The following is a 19,694-nucleotide window of genomic DNA, read 5'->3' on the forward strand; positions in this document are numbered from 1 at the left end:
CTGCACCACCTGGTTTTCCTCTTGCATCTCGGTGGTTTTCTTTTTTTCTTTTTTTTTTTTTTTTAAGATTTTATCGGGGAATTGAGGAAGGGGAACAGTGTTGGGGAATTGGGGAAGGGGAACAGCCAAGTTGTTGCCCTTCAATCTTAGTTGTGGAGGGCGCAGCAAGCTCAGCTCCAAGTCCAGTTGCCATCCAGCCACCTGTTGGCAGCTCAGGGGAGCTCAGCTCAGCTCAAGGTGTCATGTTCAATCTTAGTTGCAGGGGGGCGTAGCCCATCATCCCATGCGGGAGTCCAACCGGTAACCTTGTTGTTAGCAGCATGTGCTCTCAGCAGCTGAGGCATCCTGTCACCTGTTGGCAGCTCAGAGGCAGCTCAGCTCATGTGGGACTCAAACTGGCAACCCTGTTGCTCAGAGTTTGCGCTCTTAACCAACTGAGCCACTCGGCCGGCCCCTCTCGTTTGTTTTCTTTATCCTTGATGGCTTCTCTTCCTTCTCTCACATCCTACATGCAACTATCCCCTTTTGGCCTTTGGATATCAGCTTCCTTTAACCATTCCAACCATGCCCATCAACATTCACCTCTGAAATCTCTCTTCCTGGACGTTCTCAATCAGCGCCACAAATTTACCATGTTCAAAGTCAAGTTCTTTCCTGCCAACTGTCAATTCCTCACATCTTTATTTCTATTAAAGGCATCACCATTATGCAGTTTACCAGGTCTTCAACCTTTTGGTACATAGTTCAAGTTTTTGTTTTTTTGTTTTTTGGGTTTTTTTAGCTGAGCCATCCTGCTACCTATTGGCAGCTTAGCGGCAGCTCAGCTCGGGCTGGGCATTGAACTGCTGTTGCTCAGAGCTCAAACTCTTGAGCAAGCTCTTAACCAACTGAGCCGCTCGGCCAGCTCTAGTTCAAGTTTTAAAGAATGCGTGCAGTTGTGTGGCTACCACCTGCGCCACAGCCAGCATGTAGAATGCGTCTTATCATTCCAGAAAATTTCCTAGTGCCCCTTTATGGTCCACCCCTACCCTGTCCTTCAGACCTGGAAACCAGTGATCTGTTTTCTGTCACTATAGCTGTACCTTTTCTGGAATATCATATAAACAGAATTGTACAGTAAGTAGTCTTTGGGTCTGTCTCCTTTCAGTTCCCATAATGCACTTGAGAGTCATCCATGATATTGTGTCAGTGATTCATTCCTCTTTTTTTATTGTGGTAAAAAAAAGACAAAACAAAGTTGACCATCTTAACCATTTTTAAGTGTACAGTACAGTCATGTTAACTAAGTAATACTCCATTGTGAAAATACCACATTTTCGTTATCTGTTCATCTGTTCATCTGGTTGCTTCCATCTCTTGGTTTTTGGAATACTGTTGCTATGAACATGGGAGTGCAAATATCTCTTCAAGATTCTGTTTTCAGTGCTTTTGGTCATCTACCCAGAAGTGGGATTGCTCGATCATATGGTAGTTCTATTTTTGATGTTTTATGGGAACTACGTACTCTTTTCCATAGCAGAGTAATTCGTTCTTTTTTTTTTTTCTGAGTAGCATTGCATCATACAAATGTACCACATTTTGTCTATCCATTTGCTATCTGAAGGACATTTGGGTTCTTTCCAGTTTTAGGCAATTATTTATATGAAATTATAACTGCCTTAACATTTGCTTAAAGGTTTTTGTGTGAACATAGTTTATATTTCTTTTGGGTAAATAGCTAGAGAAGGATTACTGGGTTGTGAGATGAGGGTGTTTTAACTTTATGAGGAACTGCCCCCTGTTTTTCCATACAAGCTGCGTCATTTTCTGTTCCTACCAGTAATATAGAAGAGTCTCAGTTGTTCAGCATTCTAACCAGCGCTTGTCATTGTCAGTTTTGGGGGTCTTAGCCATTTGAATAGGTTGCATTTGTATCTCATGTTCTTTTCAATCTGTATTTCTCTGATGACTAATGATGTTGAGCATCTTTTCATGTGCTTTTTGGCCATCCTTTTACCTCCTTTAATGAAGCACCTACTCAAATCTTTTGCCCATTTGTTTAAGTTTTAGAATTTATTTCCTGGGTTTTTTTTTATTGGGTTATTTTTTTATTATTGAATTATTGAGAGTTCTTTATATTTTTTGGATACAAGTATGTGTTTTCAGGTACATATTTTTGCAAATACGTTTTCCTAGTCTGTGGCTTGCCTTTTCATTATTTTACAAGTATCAAAGAGCAGACATTTATAATTTTATTGAAAATTTATCAATTTATTCACTTTTATGAATTGCAGCGTTTTGGGGTTTTTTTTACAAAAAAAAACCATACAATTGTGTTGTATCTCAATTTACCTACTCTTAAATGCTCCAATGTAGCTGTCCCCATTTCCCGGTTACCTCAGCAGTGACCTTTATAACTTTTTATAGCTTGTAACAATCTCTCACATCTAATAATTGCTTTGATCTTCACCTTTCATCAAGTTAGGAAGAGATTCTTCAGATGAGCTCCCTGCTGGGGCTCAAATGTTCAGAGTGGCTCGGCCATCCACACAATGTGAATGGTAGAGCTTTCCTGCCTTGAAACTAAAACTAACTTGTTACCATTATTCCTAATGCACAGGTACTGCACACCTCTCTCTCTCTCTCTCTCTCTCTCTCTCTCTCTCTCTCTCTCTCTTAACCCCCCCCAGGGTCCCTCAGCTTCTCTGCCTCAACATCATTCTCCTTCTCTGCTGCCCCTCCCCCCATCCTCCTGTCATTCCAAAGCTGTTCAAGGGAGTTTGGAATGCAGACAGCACAGTGTTTTTACTGGGAACTGCCTGCCTCTCACCTCTCCTTTCCCATTAGTTCTCCAGCTCGCCTCTGAATCTAAAGTATTGCTCAGAAATGTACCCAACTCTGCCCCCGTTTTTGTGAACTTGCCCCCAAACAGACCTATAGTCTAGGCTGTTGGTTAGGGAGACCTGATCACAGACAAGTAATCAGCCTCTCAGAACCCTGGTTTCCTCATCCTTAGAGCCTCCATAAAACCAATTAATGGGTCATACCGGGTTGTTATAAGGATTAGATAAGCCCTTTTCTGCAGGCATGATGCTCATACCCAGCTCATTATGTGACACATACCCTCTCCCACCACCTAATTCAGTTCAGTCTCATCGGCTTCCACGTTGCCAGTAAGGCAACCCTCACCTCTGGTTCAGAAACCTCCAAACGGGCCTCTGCCTTGTGCATCGGCTTCTCCTGTTTGCCTAAAGCATAGTGTTTACAAATGTAACTTCCTGGAGCTCAACTCCAGCCGTGGCCCATCGATTTCAGTTTAGGGCACTTTCAGCCTTCACAAACCCCATAGATGGTCCCCTTTCCACCAACCCATCCCCCATCCCTTCAGGTCGTCCACACACCAGGCAGAGCAGCCTATTGTATGGACAGTTCAATGAGGGCACATGTGCACTGTCCCTCCTGGGCCCACTCCCCCTGTCTGGAACACTCTCTGTGCCCCCACATTGCATGTACCTGTAACCCAAATTCTCCCTGTTCGGCAAGACCCATTTCACTGTCACTTTTGTCCTGAAGCCTTTGTCAGCACCCCCACTGTTATCTCCTTGACTTTGCACAACATTTGTACCTCTTTTCTATTATTGCTCTAAATTACGGTGATTATATCTTATTGTTCCAGTGACAGTTAATTGCATAATACTTAACAGCCTTAGGCACTTGGACAGTAACCTACTTGTGTGCCATCAAGGTCACTAGGGACTTGTTACATTGATTTAAATTTTAATGCAAATTCTGGAACTTGAAGGTTAACACAGTGAAGTTGTCCGGAGTGACTCATGATTTTCAGGGTTTGAAAACTTTGGTTTTGAAAGGCTGTAGAAGACAGCAGTTATCTGGTTGCCACCTGGGGAGGAGTTTGTTTGCTCGGCTTGGATCAAGGCCAGCAGTGGCCCTGAAGAGTTCCTGCACTTGGGCAAAGGGAACAGCCATTACTGGAGATTTGTATCACCTGCTTCCTTTCTGTCAGCCACAGTCTTCGGCAGATGACATGTTTTATTCTCCTTCTGCTGAATATTGCGAGCCACACTTGCCTCTTACGGGCATGTTCTCCTACTCCACCTGTCTATTCTGCATCCTCCTCCTCCTCCAGTCTTCTTTTCTCTCAGGGCCTCATTTCTGCCCCTATATGCTTCCTAGTCTGGGAGTGTCCTGGGAGTGTTGCTAAGCAAGAACTGATTTCCTGGGTCTTCTGCCCAGGGTGACCTGCACATGCTGACTTACTCTCTTTGTGTCATTCTCACCTTGGCACATGTCCAGGAAGAGATAATATATATGTCCTGTTGTATTCCAAGTACAGTGCTTTAAATCAAGAAATTGCATACTTAGTGAAGTTCAGTAGACCAAGCAAGATCTAAGAGCAAAGAACTCTTAAATGTTCATCCCAGTGTGAAGTCAGACTTATTGGGGAATTTTTAGCAAGTCACTTAACCTCGCCTATAAAGTACCGTTACAGCTGGTTTTTATTAATCTCCTTCCTCCTTTAACATTTTCAAGTCACAGTTATTTTATTAAAATTAGTTTTCAGTAGAGAGCCTTGTTGCCTAGCAGTTTTATTATTTCTTATTTTTAATATGGATTTTTACTTATACTGACTTAGATCTTCTCTTTTAACATTAACTTTTAGATATGGTTACATTTCTTAAGGACTATTTACATTCATTTGGAAATGTAAATATTGGAAGGCTTATGTGTCTTCTTTTTTTACTAATAATCTGAAATTGTAGTGAAGCTATTGGAAAAGAGCAGGATAGAAACCTATTAATGCTTTGATTCTACTCGAGAGAACTTGGAAATCCTACTCCACTAACTACAGATGAAATTTTAATCATCATCATGGGGCTTTCCGATATTCTTTTTGAAAACTTTACCTTTACTTGTAATCTAGACTTTCCAGATCTGGTTTAAACAAATCATAAAATGTATAGTTTACTAATTGCCTTTAAGGAAATTTTTGCTCAAAACAGCAAGAGTATTGAATATACTAAGCCAAGCTTAGTTATTAAGACCTACCGATCGCCTTTTCCTATTTGTGTGGTCATGCCTCTCACCTGGATTCTCCCTTCCATTGTTTGACTAGTGGTCCTTTGGCGTGCTCCTCTGGGAACTGATGACAAGAGGCGCCCCGCCTTATCCAGACGTTAACACCTTTGATATAACAGTTTACTTGTTGCAAGGCAGAAGGCTCTTGCAACCCGAATACTGCCCAGATCCCTTGTAAGTAGGAATTCCTTCAGAATCTTTGGTAGCTCTTATATTCTTTACTTGTACGGAAATGCTTGCCTTCAAAGTGACTCTCACAGCATTTCTTCCTTTCTGAAACAGGTATGAAGTGATGCTAAAATGCTGGCACCCTAAAGCCGAGTTGCGCCCATCCTTTGCTGAACTGGTCTCCAGGATATCAGCGATATTCTCCGCTTTCATCGGGGAGCACTATGTCCACGTGAACGCTACTTATGTGAATGTCAAATGTGTGGCTCCATACCCTTGTCTGTTGTCATCACAAGATCATGTTGATGGTGAGGGAGACACATGATGAATGGATATCCACCAATCCCCTTCTGAGAAACATCGTAGAACTGTCCAAACAACAGTCCACACTTCGTCCGATAGTTTTTCACTGCCTGGCTATTGAAAGGCCACCAGATATTTTTTGCTTTTGCCAAAATTGCACTATTATAGGACCTTATGTTGTTATTTAAAATGACTAGACTCTGAGGAATTTCTCATCTGACACAGCATCAGAGTCAGAAGCTTCCCACAGAGCAGTGACCAATGGCAACCCTATAGCTGGGACAAACCTCCACCGCATTCAGGCTGAAACCTGATTTCTGTGTTGAAATTTTTGAAAAATCAGGATCCCACCTGATTTTATATGGGGAACTGAGGCAATGAATTTTGAGGGCTTCGTGATCACAGGAAATTCAGAAGTGGTGATGTCCAGGACAAAGAGGGCAGCCCTGGGACCAGGCCACTCATTTAGAATCAGTGTTTCTAAGAACTGTCATGTGTTGGATGGTCATTTACATTGTCATTACTGATGTTGTCATTTGCCCATTAGGCAAACATTCCCGTTTAAATTTTTGCATACACATTCCTTTTATTGGAAAAATATCCATAGACAATGCAGTTAGCGTTTCAACACAAAATGTTTATAATTTAATAGGGATATTTACGAATTGTACATAGATGACATTGAGAAGGTTTTCATAAAATAGTTTAGTCACAATGAAATATTTAATTGTCATTTAAAAATCAACTGAGAATGATGCTGTTCAAATCGAATGAATGTGGACATTTAGATGTTTTGTCTGTATTTTTTTTTAAATGGAGACTGAAATAAAGCAAGTACTTTGTGATGATGTGTTTTTAAGGTAACTTAGCATGTTTTAGAGGCAGAATACATCTGACTGAGAGCTTTATTGGTTCCAATCACAGCTCATACATATGGCAAAGTAATGATCAATGGACTGGAAATATTAGCCTCTCTCTCAGGTGGCAGCTTCCTATCCCACAAACTAGGGGAGACAATAAAACTTTGAGGGAGTCCAGTTTTGCTTTAGGACATGTTCTGTGTTAAGCAAAAAATATTGTAGAAAAAAAAGGCAATTCAAAGTTCTGGCCATTTCACCAGGATGAACAGCCGTTCACCTGAGCAGGACTTGGTGACGTTTTGTTCCGTGAGAGTTTGTGCTTACTACTGTATAGTGCACTGGGCACGGGATACTCGGATTTTGTCTAGATGAACATTTAAAGTATTATATTTTTATAAAAATGTTTATTTTTAATGATACAAGATAATTTTTGTTAGGCCATAAAAATACTGCACTGTGAACATTTCAGAAAAGGCATATCAGACTTGGCAGCATGGTTTTGAATGGCTGTAATTAGTGAGAAGGAATTGTACTGATTGTCAGTACACAGTACACCCCACCCTCATTACGTTGCAGGACTCAGAGCCAAGGGCTAACCCACCAAGCTATGAAGAGGGTGTGTGACACTGAAACCCATCAGCAGAGCTGGGCTGTTGTTGCACAAGAGTGATTACAACCAAAAGCTCTTTGACAAAGTTGGAACTTACCAGAAGACCCAAGGAATGGTACTGCAGAGAGATTCCAATTCAAATATTGCTATTTCAGAAGTGTAAAGAGGAATATTAACTCACAGAGTGTTGTAAATGGTGGATGAAAAAAAAATCTGCTCTGCAGAAAGTAGTACCTCTTATCAATGTCAACAGAATGAATGCATCAAGAACAGAAAGAACTTGTGGAAACAACCTATCAACAAGACTACACACCTGTGTATAAGCTTGAGACAGCTGCAATGTGAAAATTGGGTTTGCAGTTTATAAGTGTGTCCTTAGGTTAATATGCCTGGACAGCTTGTGGGAGTGAATCCTCTAAGAATTAGATACTTGTCACGGCCTATTCCTGCAGTGGAGCTGAATGGTACTTTGTATGTTAATAGTTGTTGTTCTGATAGATCATACGATTAAAATAAAGTGATGTATCATCTTGTATACTGAGAGTTGGTTATTGCTAGCCATGTTTGATTACCTACATTTACATCCTGGCAGGAAGCCAACTGTTGATGTCACCTGACGCACCAGGCTCATCCATGTATGAGAGCCTGAGTCAAGTTAGTGTGCAGCGGCTGTGAATCTCAGGAAGTCTGTCTGTCAAGGGTGGGTTGCCCTGAGTTGCTAGGTTACCTGCATTTGTCTGACAATCTTTAAACTGTGAGAGCACCTGCTCTGACCTCAGCATGCTGCTCTTCTCCAGCAGGTTGCATTCTGGGACCAGAAGGTACAACAGTGGAGTTCGCACAGAGATACCTAGTTGGGAGTTGGAGGACAGAGGCCTTCTTATCACCGTAAAACTACCCTTTCCAGTTACACACGGGTCTCACAGTTCAGGAGCCCCCATTTCTGGGAAACTACCTTCAGGTTATGTCCGTGAATATTCTTGTAATGGTAGGAGAATTCAAAGGTGGTGTTTCAGTCATCTAAGAATCATGTGGCACTTTGGAGCAATCTGATTTTTTTAAATACCCAAGTTTAAACCGGTGCCTGCAAAATACTGGTGGGGGCGCTGATTTTTTACTGAGAGAATTCTTCCCTGTGCACAGCTGAACTCCCAGCCAAGAGATGCATTTTCATCAGAAGCTCCATCAGACTCCATGCCACTGGAGTACAAGAACCTGTTATCTTTATATCCCTAGTATCTGACACTTTAATAGATTCTCAAATAATTGCTGAACTGAAACAAGATTTTCTTATCCTCAATCAATCACTTGAAACCATCGCAGATAGTTATTACGTATGTCGCTTCCATGATATTTGGTGAACACTGACATGGGCAGTGTTATCTATAAAAAGATAACCCTTTGCAAAGTTTAGCTTGGTGCTCTGAATTTTTAATTGCCACAAGATTGTTTTACTTCACAATGTAGGCATCAATTACATTTTTGCTCTCTGACCTACACAGCAGATTGCATCCTTAAAGAAATATGGGGAAGGGATGTAAAACTTGAATAAGTATAGCAAATGTTTGAATGCTGACATCTCACATTGTTAATCTACCCAGTTTAGTTCAGGAAACACGTTAGCATTATATAAAAGAAATGGATTAGTATTTCATTTAATTCAACCAAGATTTATTAAGCATCTATATATGTCAGGTACTATACTAGGTAATGGGGATTTAAGGATAAATAGTCCCTCCCATCCAAAGAAATTTAATGAAAGACAAAATTACACAACTAATGAATATTAGAGCTGTGCGTTTCGTAGATCTATAAACTATCTTGAAGAGGCATCACGGTTTCTAACTGGAAGTTTATATCTTTGACCCCTTCACATTTTTCTCCCACCCCACCACTCCCACCTCTGGCTGCCACCAATCTGTTCTCTATACTTATAAGCTTGGGTTTTGGGTTATTTTTTTTTCATATAAGTGAAACCATATGGTATTTGCCTTTCTTTGTCTTATTTCACTTAGCATAATGCCCTTTCAGTCCATCTATGTTGTCACAAATGGCAACATTTCCTTTTTTGTGGCTGAATAATATTCCATCATAGATATACCACATTTTCTTCCCATTCATCCATCAGTGGACACTTAAGTTGTTTCCCTACCTTGGCTATTGTAAATAATGATGTAATGAATATATATATATATATATATATATCCTTTTGAGTTAGTGTTTTCATTTTCTTTGAATAAATACCCAGAAGTGAATGTAATTGCTGAATCATATGGTAGTTCTATTTTTATTTTTATTTTTTTAAGATTTTATTGGGGAGTTGGGAAAGAGGAACATCACTAGAGAACTGGGGAAGGGGAACAGCCAAATTGTTTCCCTTCAATCTTAGTTGTGGAGGGCGCAGCAAGCTCAGCTCCAAGTCCAGTCACCATCCGACCGCCCATTGGCAGCTTGCAGCTGCTCAGCTCAAGGTGCCATGTTCAATCTTAGTTGTGGGGCGGGCACAGCCCACCATCCCACGCGGGAGTCAAACTGGCAACCTTGTTGTTAAGAGCGCACACTCTAACCACTGAGCCATCCGGCCGTCTGTCAGCAGCTCGCAGCAGCTCAACTCAAGGTGCCATGTTCAATCTTAATTGCAGTGGGGCGCACTCCACCATCCCATGTGAGAGTCGAACCGGCAACCTTGTTGTTAGGAGCACTTGCTCTCACCAGCTGAGCCATCCTGCCACCTGTTGGCAGCTCAGCGGCAGCTCAGCTCAGGCACAGCTCACTGGCCCATGTGGGAATCAAACCAGCGACCCTGTTGCTCAGAGCTTGCGCTCTTCACAAACTGAGCCAGTCGGCCAGCCCTATTTTTTATTTTTTTCGGAGCCTGCCTCCATTGGCTACACCAATTTGCATTCCCACCAACAGTTATAAAGGTTCCATTTTATCCACACTCTCGCCAACATTTGTTATGTCTTGTCCTGTTTTGTTGTGTTTTTAATTTGGCTTTATGTAGTCTATATTTTTCATTTTTTACACTTTATTCATTTTGACATTCAATATTATTTTATATTAATTTCAGATGTACAGCATAGCGGTTAAAACATTTATATAATTTAAGAAGCGATCCCCTGACTAGTACCTACCTGGCACTATACATAGTTATTACCATATCATTGACTATAATTCCTATGCTTTACTTTATATCCCATGACTATTTTGTAACTACTAATCTGTACTTTTTAATCCCTTCAACTTTTTCATCCTTTCCCCCTAAACCCCCTCCCTGATAAATCTAGTACCCATCTGACACCATACATAGTTATTATAATATTACTGACTATATTCCATATGCTATACCCTACATCCCCATGACTGCTGAATAACAACAAATTTGCACCTCTTTTTTTTTTTTTGTGCTGAGCCATCCTGCCACCTGTTGGCAGCTCAGCTGCAGCTCAGCTCCGGCCGGGCATTGAACTGCTGTTGCTCAGAGCTCACACTCTTGAGCGAGCTCTTAACCAACTGAGCCACTCGGCTGGCCCCAAATTTGCAGCTCTTAATCACGCCCCCTTTTTCACTCACCCTCAACCTCCCTCCCATCTGGCAACCATCAAAACGTTCTCTGTATTTATGAGTTGCTGTTTTGTTTTATTGTTAATTTTGTTTTTGTATTCCACATATAAGTAAAATCACATTGCATCTGTCTTTGTCTGACATACTCCACTCAGCACAATACCCTCCAGGTCCATCCATGCTGCCACAGATGGCAAGAACCCATTCCCTTCCATGGCTGAGCAATATTCCATTGTATATCTGTACCACCTACTCTTTATCCATTGATCCATCGACAGACACCCAGGCTGCCTCCACATCTTGGCCATTGTAAATAATGCTGCAATGAGCAATGGATGCACAGGTCTCCTCAAAGTAGCATTTGGGTTTCTTCAGATAAACACCCAGAAGTGGGATTACTGGGTCCTTTTTTGTCTCTTGTTATAATCTTTGTTTTAAAGTCTATTTTGTCTGGTATAAGTATTGCTACTCCAGCTTTGTTTGTTTGTTTGTTTCCATTTTCATGAAATATTTTTTCCATCCCTTTACTTTCAATCTGTGTGTTTCTTTTCTGTCTGAAGTGAGTCTCTTGTAGGCAGCTTATGTAAGGGTCTTGTTTTTTTTATCCATTCAGCCACCCTATGTCTTTTTTTTTTTTCTGAGCCATCCTGCCACCTGTTGGCAGCTCAGCGGCTGCTCAGCTTGGGCTGGGACTCAAACCGCTGTTGCTCAGAGCTCAAACTCTTGAGTGAGCTCTTAACCAACTGAGCCACTCGGCCGGCCCCACCCTATGCCTTTTGATTGGAGCATTTAATCTATTTACATATAAAGTGATTATTGATAGATTTGTAATTATTGCCATTTTATTATTCAGATTATTTATCTTTTTTTTTTTTTTCATCTTGAAGAAGTCCTTCTAAGATTCCTTGTAATACTGGTTTGGTGATGATGAATTCTATTGGCTTTTTCTTGTCTGGGAAGCTCTTTATCTGTCCTTTGATTCTAAATGATAGCTTTGTTGGGTAGAGTAATCTTGGTTTAGGTCCTTGCTTTTCATGACTTTGAATATATTTCATGCCATTCTCTTCTGGCCTTCAAAAGTTCTCTTGAGAAATCAGCATACAGTCAGTTTTATGAGAGCTCCCTTGTAGGTAACTAACTGCTTTTCTCTTGCTGCGCTTAAGAGTCTTAGTCTTTATTTAACCTTTGGCATTTTAATTATGATTGTCTTGGTGTGGGCCTCTTTGGGTTCATCTTGTTTGGGACTCTCTGAGCTTCCTGGGCTTGTATGTCTCGTATTTCCTTCACCAGGTCAGTAAAGTTTTTTGTCTTTATTTCTTCCAATAGATTTTTTTTTAAGATTTTTTTTATTGGGGAATTGGGGGAGGGGAACAGCATTGGGAAATCGAGGAAGGAGAACAGACAGTTTCTGTCCTTTTGTTCTTCAGTCTAGTTGTGGAGGACGTCGCTTCACTGGCCCATGTTGGTATTATTGCACTCTTCCCGAATGAGGCAGATCAGTCGCCGGCCTCTGGACGGCCACTCACAGCGGCTCTTGGCAAGTCACGCCAGCTGCTGGCCACTCACGGTAGCCTATGGCAGCCTACTGCAGCATGGGCTGCAGCCTATGCCATCGTCGGCGATTCATGGCAGACCAGCTCCAGGTCGAGCTGTTGTTCACCATCTTAGCTGTAGAGGACAGTGTCACTGGCCCTCATGTGGGATCCGAACTGGGGCCCTGCTGCTCAGAGCTGGCATCCCAAGCTAGCTCTTAACCAATGCACCACTCGGCCAGCCCTCCAATAGATTTTTAATTCCTCTCTCTCTCTCTCTCTCTTTTCTTTCTGGTACCCATATGATGTGAATATTGGTACACTTGATGTTGTCCCAGAGGCTCCTTAAATTTTCCTCATTTCTTTTGTATTCTTTTTTTCTTTTTGCTGTGTTCTGATTTGGTGTTTTCTGCTACCTTATCTTTTAAATTGCTGATTCAGTCTTTTACTTCATCTAATCTACTGTTGTTTCCCTGGAATGTATTCTTCATTTCAGTTATTGTATTCTTTATTTATGACTGGTTCTTTTCTCTGTTTCCTATCTCCATTTTTATGCTTCTTATCTCTCTGTTGAAGCTCTCCCTGAGATCACTGAGCATCCTTATAACCAGTGTTTGGAACTCTGCATCTGGTAGATTGCTTGTCTCCATTTTGTTTAGTTCTTTTTCTGGAGCTTTGTTCTGTTCTTTTATTTGGGACATGTTCTTTGTCTCCCAATTTTGGCTGTTTCCCTGTTTGTTTCTATGTATTAGGTAGGGCTGCTATGCCTCTCGGTCTTAGTAGTTTGGGCTTACGTAGTAGGTGTGCTGTGGGGTCCAGTGGTGCGTCTCCCTAGTCACCTGAGCTGGGTGCTCCAGATGTGTCCCTTACGTGAGTTATATGTGCCCTCCTGTTGTAGTTGAGCCTTGGTTGTTTGCATCTCAATGGGAGGGAATCACCCTCAGGCTGATTGGTTGTGAGAACTGGTCATGACTACAATGTAGGAGTTGTGGTGCAAGGGCTGACCCTACACAGCAGGGTTCACTTTAGTAGGGCTCAGGTGCCTTCCCATTCTGCCCTTTTGGTGTGTTGTCCTTGGAGTTGGCCAGATGATGGTCCAGCTTAATCCAAAGCTGGCCACCAGGCGTGCCAGTCCTTGGGCCTCCTTGGAGGGGCCACCTGCTATGAGCCACAAAGCAATCCATAGATGGCTCCCACCTGCACTGGGCTTGGAGGTGCCTCAAGAGGCCAATCTGAGAACAGAGACCAGCTGTTGCTAGTGCTGGGCTTAGTACTGCTCAGCCAGAAATACAGAACACATCAACGCTAGGTGCTGCTTATTTGGGCTTTGCGAACCTTTGAGAGATTTTTTTGAAAGTCCACAGCATGAGAAAAGACAGACCATTTGTGTGAAAAAGTCACTTGAAGAGGCTTGCGTAGGCTCCTAAGTTGGTGGGGCGGGGTCTCAGGAATTACTAGGGCAGGCAGATGAAAGGGGATAGCCAGTTAGATGGAGACGCAGATACAGAGTCTGTGTGCATCTGCACACAGGGAGGGGGAGGGCTCAACAAAGAAACAATAGCTTTTGCCAGCTCCTCAGACCAGGAGAAAGCTGCTTCTCCAGCCCTTCCTTGCCCTGTAGCCAGACAACTCAGTTCCTTCTCATATATCCCTGGCACTTTTGAGCTGCTGCCCCAGCGCTGGACTAAGCAGGTGAGTCCAACAGCCAGTAAGTCCATGTGCACGGGCCCTTTAAGAGGAGTGCTTGGGACTCCAGCTACCCCAGTCTCACTCAGCCACAATCTCTGCTGGTTTTCACAGTCAGAAGTTATGAGGTCTTCTCTCCCTGGCACTGGAACCCTGGGCTGGGGAGCCTGGTATGGAACTGGAACCTCTCGCTCCTCTGAGGGGGACCTCCACAGCTGAGATTCCCTTCCAATTTTTAATGGTCACATACAGGTGTGGGTCCAGCCGCTGCGTGTCTCTGCCCCTCCTACCAGTCTGGAGGTGGCTTCTTCTGTATGTATGTAATTGTAGAGCTTTGGTTCCACTAGACTTCAGGTGATTCTTAATGATGGTTGTTCTTTAGTTTAGTTGTAATTGATGTGGTTCTGAAAGGTGGTGAGCACAGCATTTACGTACTGCACTATCTTGACCAGAAAATCTCTGTTGTCTTTTTGCTGATAGCCATTCTAACAAGTGTGAGGTTATATCTCATTGTGGTTTTGATTTGCATTTCTCTGATAATTAGTGATACTGAACACGTTTTCATGTGCCTGTTGGCCATCTGTATGTCTTCTTTGGAAAAATTTCTATTCAGATCTGCCCATTTCTTAAACAGATTTTTTGTTTGTTTTGCTATTGGCTTTATGAGTTCTTGATATATTTTGGATATTCATCCTTAATCAGATATATGATTTGCAAATATTGCCTCCCATTCAGTAGATTGCCTTTTCATTTTGTTGATGGCGTCCTCTGTTGTGCAGAAGCTTTTTAGTTTGATGTAGTCCTACTATTTATTTTTGCTTTTGTTGCCTGTGCTTTTGGTGTCATACTCAGAAAATCATTATAAAGACTTATGTTAAGGACCTTACCACCTATTTTTTCTTCTTGGAGTTTTATGACTTTAGGTCTTCCATTCAAGTCTTTCATCCATTTTGAGTCAATTTTTGTGTATGGTGTAAGATAGTGGTTGAGTTTCATTCTTTTGCATATGACCATCCAGTTTTCCAAACATTTATTGAAAGACTGTCCTTTCCTTGCTGTATATTCTTGGCTCCATCATTGTAAGTTCATTGACCATATATGCGTGGATTTATTTCTGGGCTCTCTGTTCTGATCCATTGATCTGTGCATCTGTTTTTATGCCAATACCATGTTGTTTTGATTACTATAGCTCTGTAATATAGTTTGAAATCAGGAAGGGCATCACAGTTTAACATACCAAAGTGAAGCCTTTGGCCAATAAATCAAGCTCCGACTTACCTTTGCAAAATACTGAACCTCTCTCAACCTGTTTCTTCACCGGTCAAATAGGTTGATCCTACTTACTTCACAAACTTGAGGACTAAGAAATAGTGTGTAAAAGCACCTGGCACACCATAGTTGCTCAGTAGTTGTGATATTATTGTCTTCAGTTTTGGACAATAAAAGCCCATGTAGGAGTAGCCTGCAGTTGACTGAAAGGAAAATTAAGCCTGAAAGTGATGTCATAGACGTTTAAATCCAAATCCTTACCCCATCCTTCACCTCATACCTGCTTTATACAATAGAAGCAGCTGTGCTTGCAGTTCCTCCTTGAGTATGGATATGACTGTGCAGGTGGGGGATGCAAATGGTGACAAGACAATGACAAGACTGGCATTTTCCCCCTTAGTGCAGGGCACCTGAGGAATACTCCCAGCCTTTCTTCTTTCTTCAAACTCCTTACTATTCCATTAACCACCACTCCAATAACTAATTTCCTCTTTCCTTATTTAGCCTGCAGACCTAGAATACACAACTGACATGTGGGAAAAAATTAATCTGTCTGAATTACAGTAACGTACAAAGACACAATGACAGGAGACACGATTCTCAGTATTTGTGTCTATAGATTATTACTATTCCTTGTTTCACTCAAGTGGATGGTTAATGATTCATTCAGATTCAGGGGAAAGTAGACTAAGTACAGTATTGTTTTAGTTACATGGTGTGTGTTTGAAAGATAGAGAATACTCATTAGTATTGCAATCCGTCTGGATGACTTCACATGAATAGGTAACTACACAGTCACACATGACTCACTCTTGTGGTGCTTTAGACAATTTCAGGAGATACAGATGCAGAAATTATGCCCCCAAAGAAGAAATGCTTATTGCTTTTAATTCCATAAAATGTTTTTTTCCTTTTCATACTTGACATTTCTATTCAGGACTATTTCAATTCCCTATCTATCAAAAATTGGGAATAACTTCCGTCATAAACCAGTGAAATATTTCAGTTGGTGAATTGAAGGTAATAAAACAGAGGCTTGCCCAAACTGTCCTTTGTTGTAAATTATACCAGAGACCTAGATTACGTCAGCCAAAGGTATTGATCAAATGCTGAGAGGTTTATAACTACTATTGACTTACCATGTGACCCTGGAGCAGAAACCTAGGAAAATTGCAAAAGCATATCTATGGTAATGAAAAGCCCCATTAATAGAACTTACTGCCCTGTTGTCTTACTAATACTGTGGTATTAATAGCTTCAAGGGAAATGTTTAACAAATGCTGAAAACAGAAGGAACTTTTGTCTTCCTTTTCTCCATTGCATGCCTCTGAGCTATTCCAATGAATGTGTTTTCCTTCTTATCAATAAAATGTGTAGGTTAAACAGAACTAATATGAATTAATTAGTTAATTAGTACCATACAAAATTAGCATCCAAACATCCAAATAGCTCCTAATCCTTTATTTTTTTTTAATGGATAACTAGTTCCCTATATAGATCAATTTAAAATAGGGCTCAGGTCCTATTCTCCTGGGTAGTTAAGCCTTACCTGGTTATGCATTCTGAAAACCAAGTAGCATTTAAAAGCAACTCTGAGATGAAAATGGCCATATTTAGGATGCCATTAAATAAACATAAATTTAAATAAACATAAAAATAAACAGAAAATTTTAATTTAAGTAAACTAATTTAACATTATTTTGAAACATTGGACCCATATTATAATGATAATTAATTTTTATCCTTTTCTTGAAAAGAAACGCTTTGTCTTTATATATTCACTTTTTCACTGTAACATGTATACATTCTTTTCACCACATGAGTTGCAGGCTGGCAGAAACATCTACTAATCCTTAGACCTCTGGGCTGGAATGACAAAAATGCATAAAATCTTACCAGGCCAAAAGAGATCAACTTTAAAAATCTTTGGCATCCCAACATATCAGAACGCTTTTTCACTGATTCCCCAAACCATTTGTGTTCCCCATTATAGTCCATGGGATCTGTAACATCAGTTCCTACTTTTCCTGGACAGGCTGGAATTTGTGAGTACTGTATTTTGTTTACATTTCATGGTTGTTTTTAATTTTCATAGTTGTTTTATGAGTTTTCTTTCTGTCTCTAATTCTAAAAATGTTGGAAAGTGGTAATGGACAGACTACTCCCCAGTAGCCAAAGCCCCCACTTTGACGTTTGTCACTGCATTCTGGTGACATCTGCTCTTTCCATTATAGTCTGTAGAACTGTGACTAAATAACCACCATATTCATTAGTGGCAACAATCCTTGTAAACAAGAAAGGCCGAATTCAGAGTCTCTATGAAACCCCGCCTGGCACTTCTGAAGTCAGTCATGTGCTCTTCGGAGATTATTTCAGAAGTTCCAATAAAGAAAAATCACAGAGAAACCGAAATATCCTATCAGGATACTTTTGCACAGCTGTTTCTAATTTTTTGTTAACTATGAGAATTAAACCTAGAGAATTTAAGTTAGTTTCGGTGGTAGCTAGAGGGTCTAAGTGAACATTTAGGCAAAGCAAGAAGTCACTATCACAAAGATACTAAAAAACATGTTCCAGAAAGAAAATATCCAGTGTTACAGCTACGTAGATTTTTTTTCTGAAAATGAACTTAATTGATAAAAATAATCATGATAATAATAATGATCTCATCCCAAGACATGTCACAGGAATTAATGACTGTCTGGAAGCTAATGGGCTAAGGTAATGCTCTCAGGAATTAGTCTTGCTTAATGAAATGCTGTTAGTTTAGTAAATGAACACTTAAAATGACAGAAAGCAAAAAATCAGGGCTGCCACTATCAAACCTGGTTGATTCACAGGAAAAATAATGCAAAAATGTGTCATGTGCTGCTCTTACTCATTTTTGTATTCATTTGTAATTCAGCAAAAATACATATTCTTCATCATTTTTTCTTTCATGCATCTATCTCCTACTTTTACTCTGAGGATATGTTTGCTTATGGATTGTTTTATTGACAGAGATTTAACCTGTTAATTAAAATGCAACTCCCTCTAGTACAGGCATATCAAATTTAAATTATGATTGCTTTGAATCATTTTATTTTAAATACTCTGATATGAAGAAAATATGGATCCTTCATGTGGGCTTTATAACATTGTCCTCAAATTATACTTGGCTTAGAAATCATGATGCAACGTCTTATTTCAAAATTATACTAACAACTGACCACCTGATTCTGCCCTCTCCATACTGACGTTTCCTTATAATCTAAAACTAGCTGCCAAAATTATGTATCTGATTATGTCATTTTCCTGCTTGAAAATCTATGCCCACTTCTACATGTTCCCTGCATCAGTTCTTTATGTTATGTCTTCTTTTGTTTTCTTTATTTTTATTATAAAGTATACCCTCATGGAAGAAAATTTTTAATTAAATAAAAAGATATAAAGTGAACAGAAATATCCTCTGACCACTCTCCCACACTCTCCATCCTCATTCCTTAAGGATAACCAATGTTAACACTTTGTATATTCTTCCAGAAACTTCCACCTTGCATCAGTTCTAAACTGTCAGACACTTGAAGACATCCTTCAAAAGCCTTACTGAAGACAGAACTATTACTCAGCATAATCTCCTCAATCAAGAGACTGTCTCTCTACCGCTGTGACTTTGAACTTCCACCAAAAATATCCCCTTTTGTATATATAGGGATACACACACACACACACACACACACACACACTCACACACACACACACACACACTCACACAGCTGTATCAAGAAGGCTAGGCCAAGCTATTTGGGCCACTGCCACCACCTCCCAGCTGGCTTATAATTTGTTGTCCCTTCAAACTAATAATTTTTAAATATTTTCCAACTTTTGTATAATAACTTTTATTTAAATAAAGAAGAGATTACAATGCTTTTCTCTTAATAAAAAAATTAACAGATTTACTTATTTATTTCCATTTAACAAAGCAGAATTAATATATCAAAAAAATCAATAAAAGATTACATTTTTCTAAAATTCTAGCTCTCTTTTGCAATATTCTGAACCAGTATGCTTGAAAGTTATAAAGGATTTTCAACTTAAGTAATAAAAATACATCACCCATTTTTGATAAACAGCATTCTGTGAGGGATTATTTCAGAATTTCAGCTGACTGATGACTTTTTGTAACTGGAACTATACCTGTGTGTGGCAAACATACACTACAGAGATGGGTTGTTTATTGTAGCAAATCACTTACCTTCACTCCAACTGTCCTCTTGGAAGGAGCACACCCAACCTAATTTTATCCATTACATAGGTGCACATGTGGAAACCCGAATTGCCTGACATCATATTACTTCCTTAATCCAGTCATAATTCAGCGCTGTGACCTGACAGACCCACCCTGTACTCTCTTCTGGATAGAAGCACTACAGCATAGACATCAGGTGGACACATTTTTGGAATCAGACACTCTAAACTTGAATCATTTCCACTACTTTCCAGTAGCATGAGTTTGGATTTGTTGCTTAGTCCTCCTAAGCCTCAGTTTCCACATCTGTAAATGAAAATACGAATGGAAGCTTCCTTTATGAGGTTGTGCAAGGAGTGAATGAAAAAAATACATGCAAACTTGAAACTAATAAAAAA

The 19,694-nt window shown here is 40.3% G+C and overlaps 1 protein-coding gene across 4 annotated transcripts in view; it reads left to right on the forward strand.

Annotated features, from left to right (window-relative positions):
• The window catches only part of MET (MET proto-oncogene, receptor tyrosine kinase), a 112,708-nt gene extending 105,156 nt beyond the window's left edge, over positions 1-7,552 (forward strand). For all 4 annotated transcript variants that reach the window (XM_019654771.1, XM_019654769.1, XM_019654768.1 and 1 more), the window contains exons 20-21: positions 5,114-5,250; positions 5,359-7,552. In XM_019654771.1, the coding sequence (XP_019510316.1) occupies positions 5,114-5,250; positions 5,359-5,569 (348 nt within the window). In that variant the 3' untranslated portion in view covers positions 5,570-7,552. The remainder of the gene's footprint in view (positions 1-5,113; positions 5,251-5,358) is intronic.
• Positions 7,553-19,694: the final 12,142 nt, after the last annotated feature.

The sequence above is a fragment of the Hipposideros armiger genome, unplaced genomic scaffold (assembly GCF_001890085.2).
Source record: "Hipposideros armiger isolate ML-2016 unplaced genomic scaffold, ASM189008v1 scaffold_230, whole genome shotgun sequence".
NCBI classification, from domain to species: Eukaryota; Metazoa; Chordata; class Mammalia; order Chiroptera; family Hipposideridae; genus Hipposideros; species Hipposideros armiger.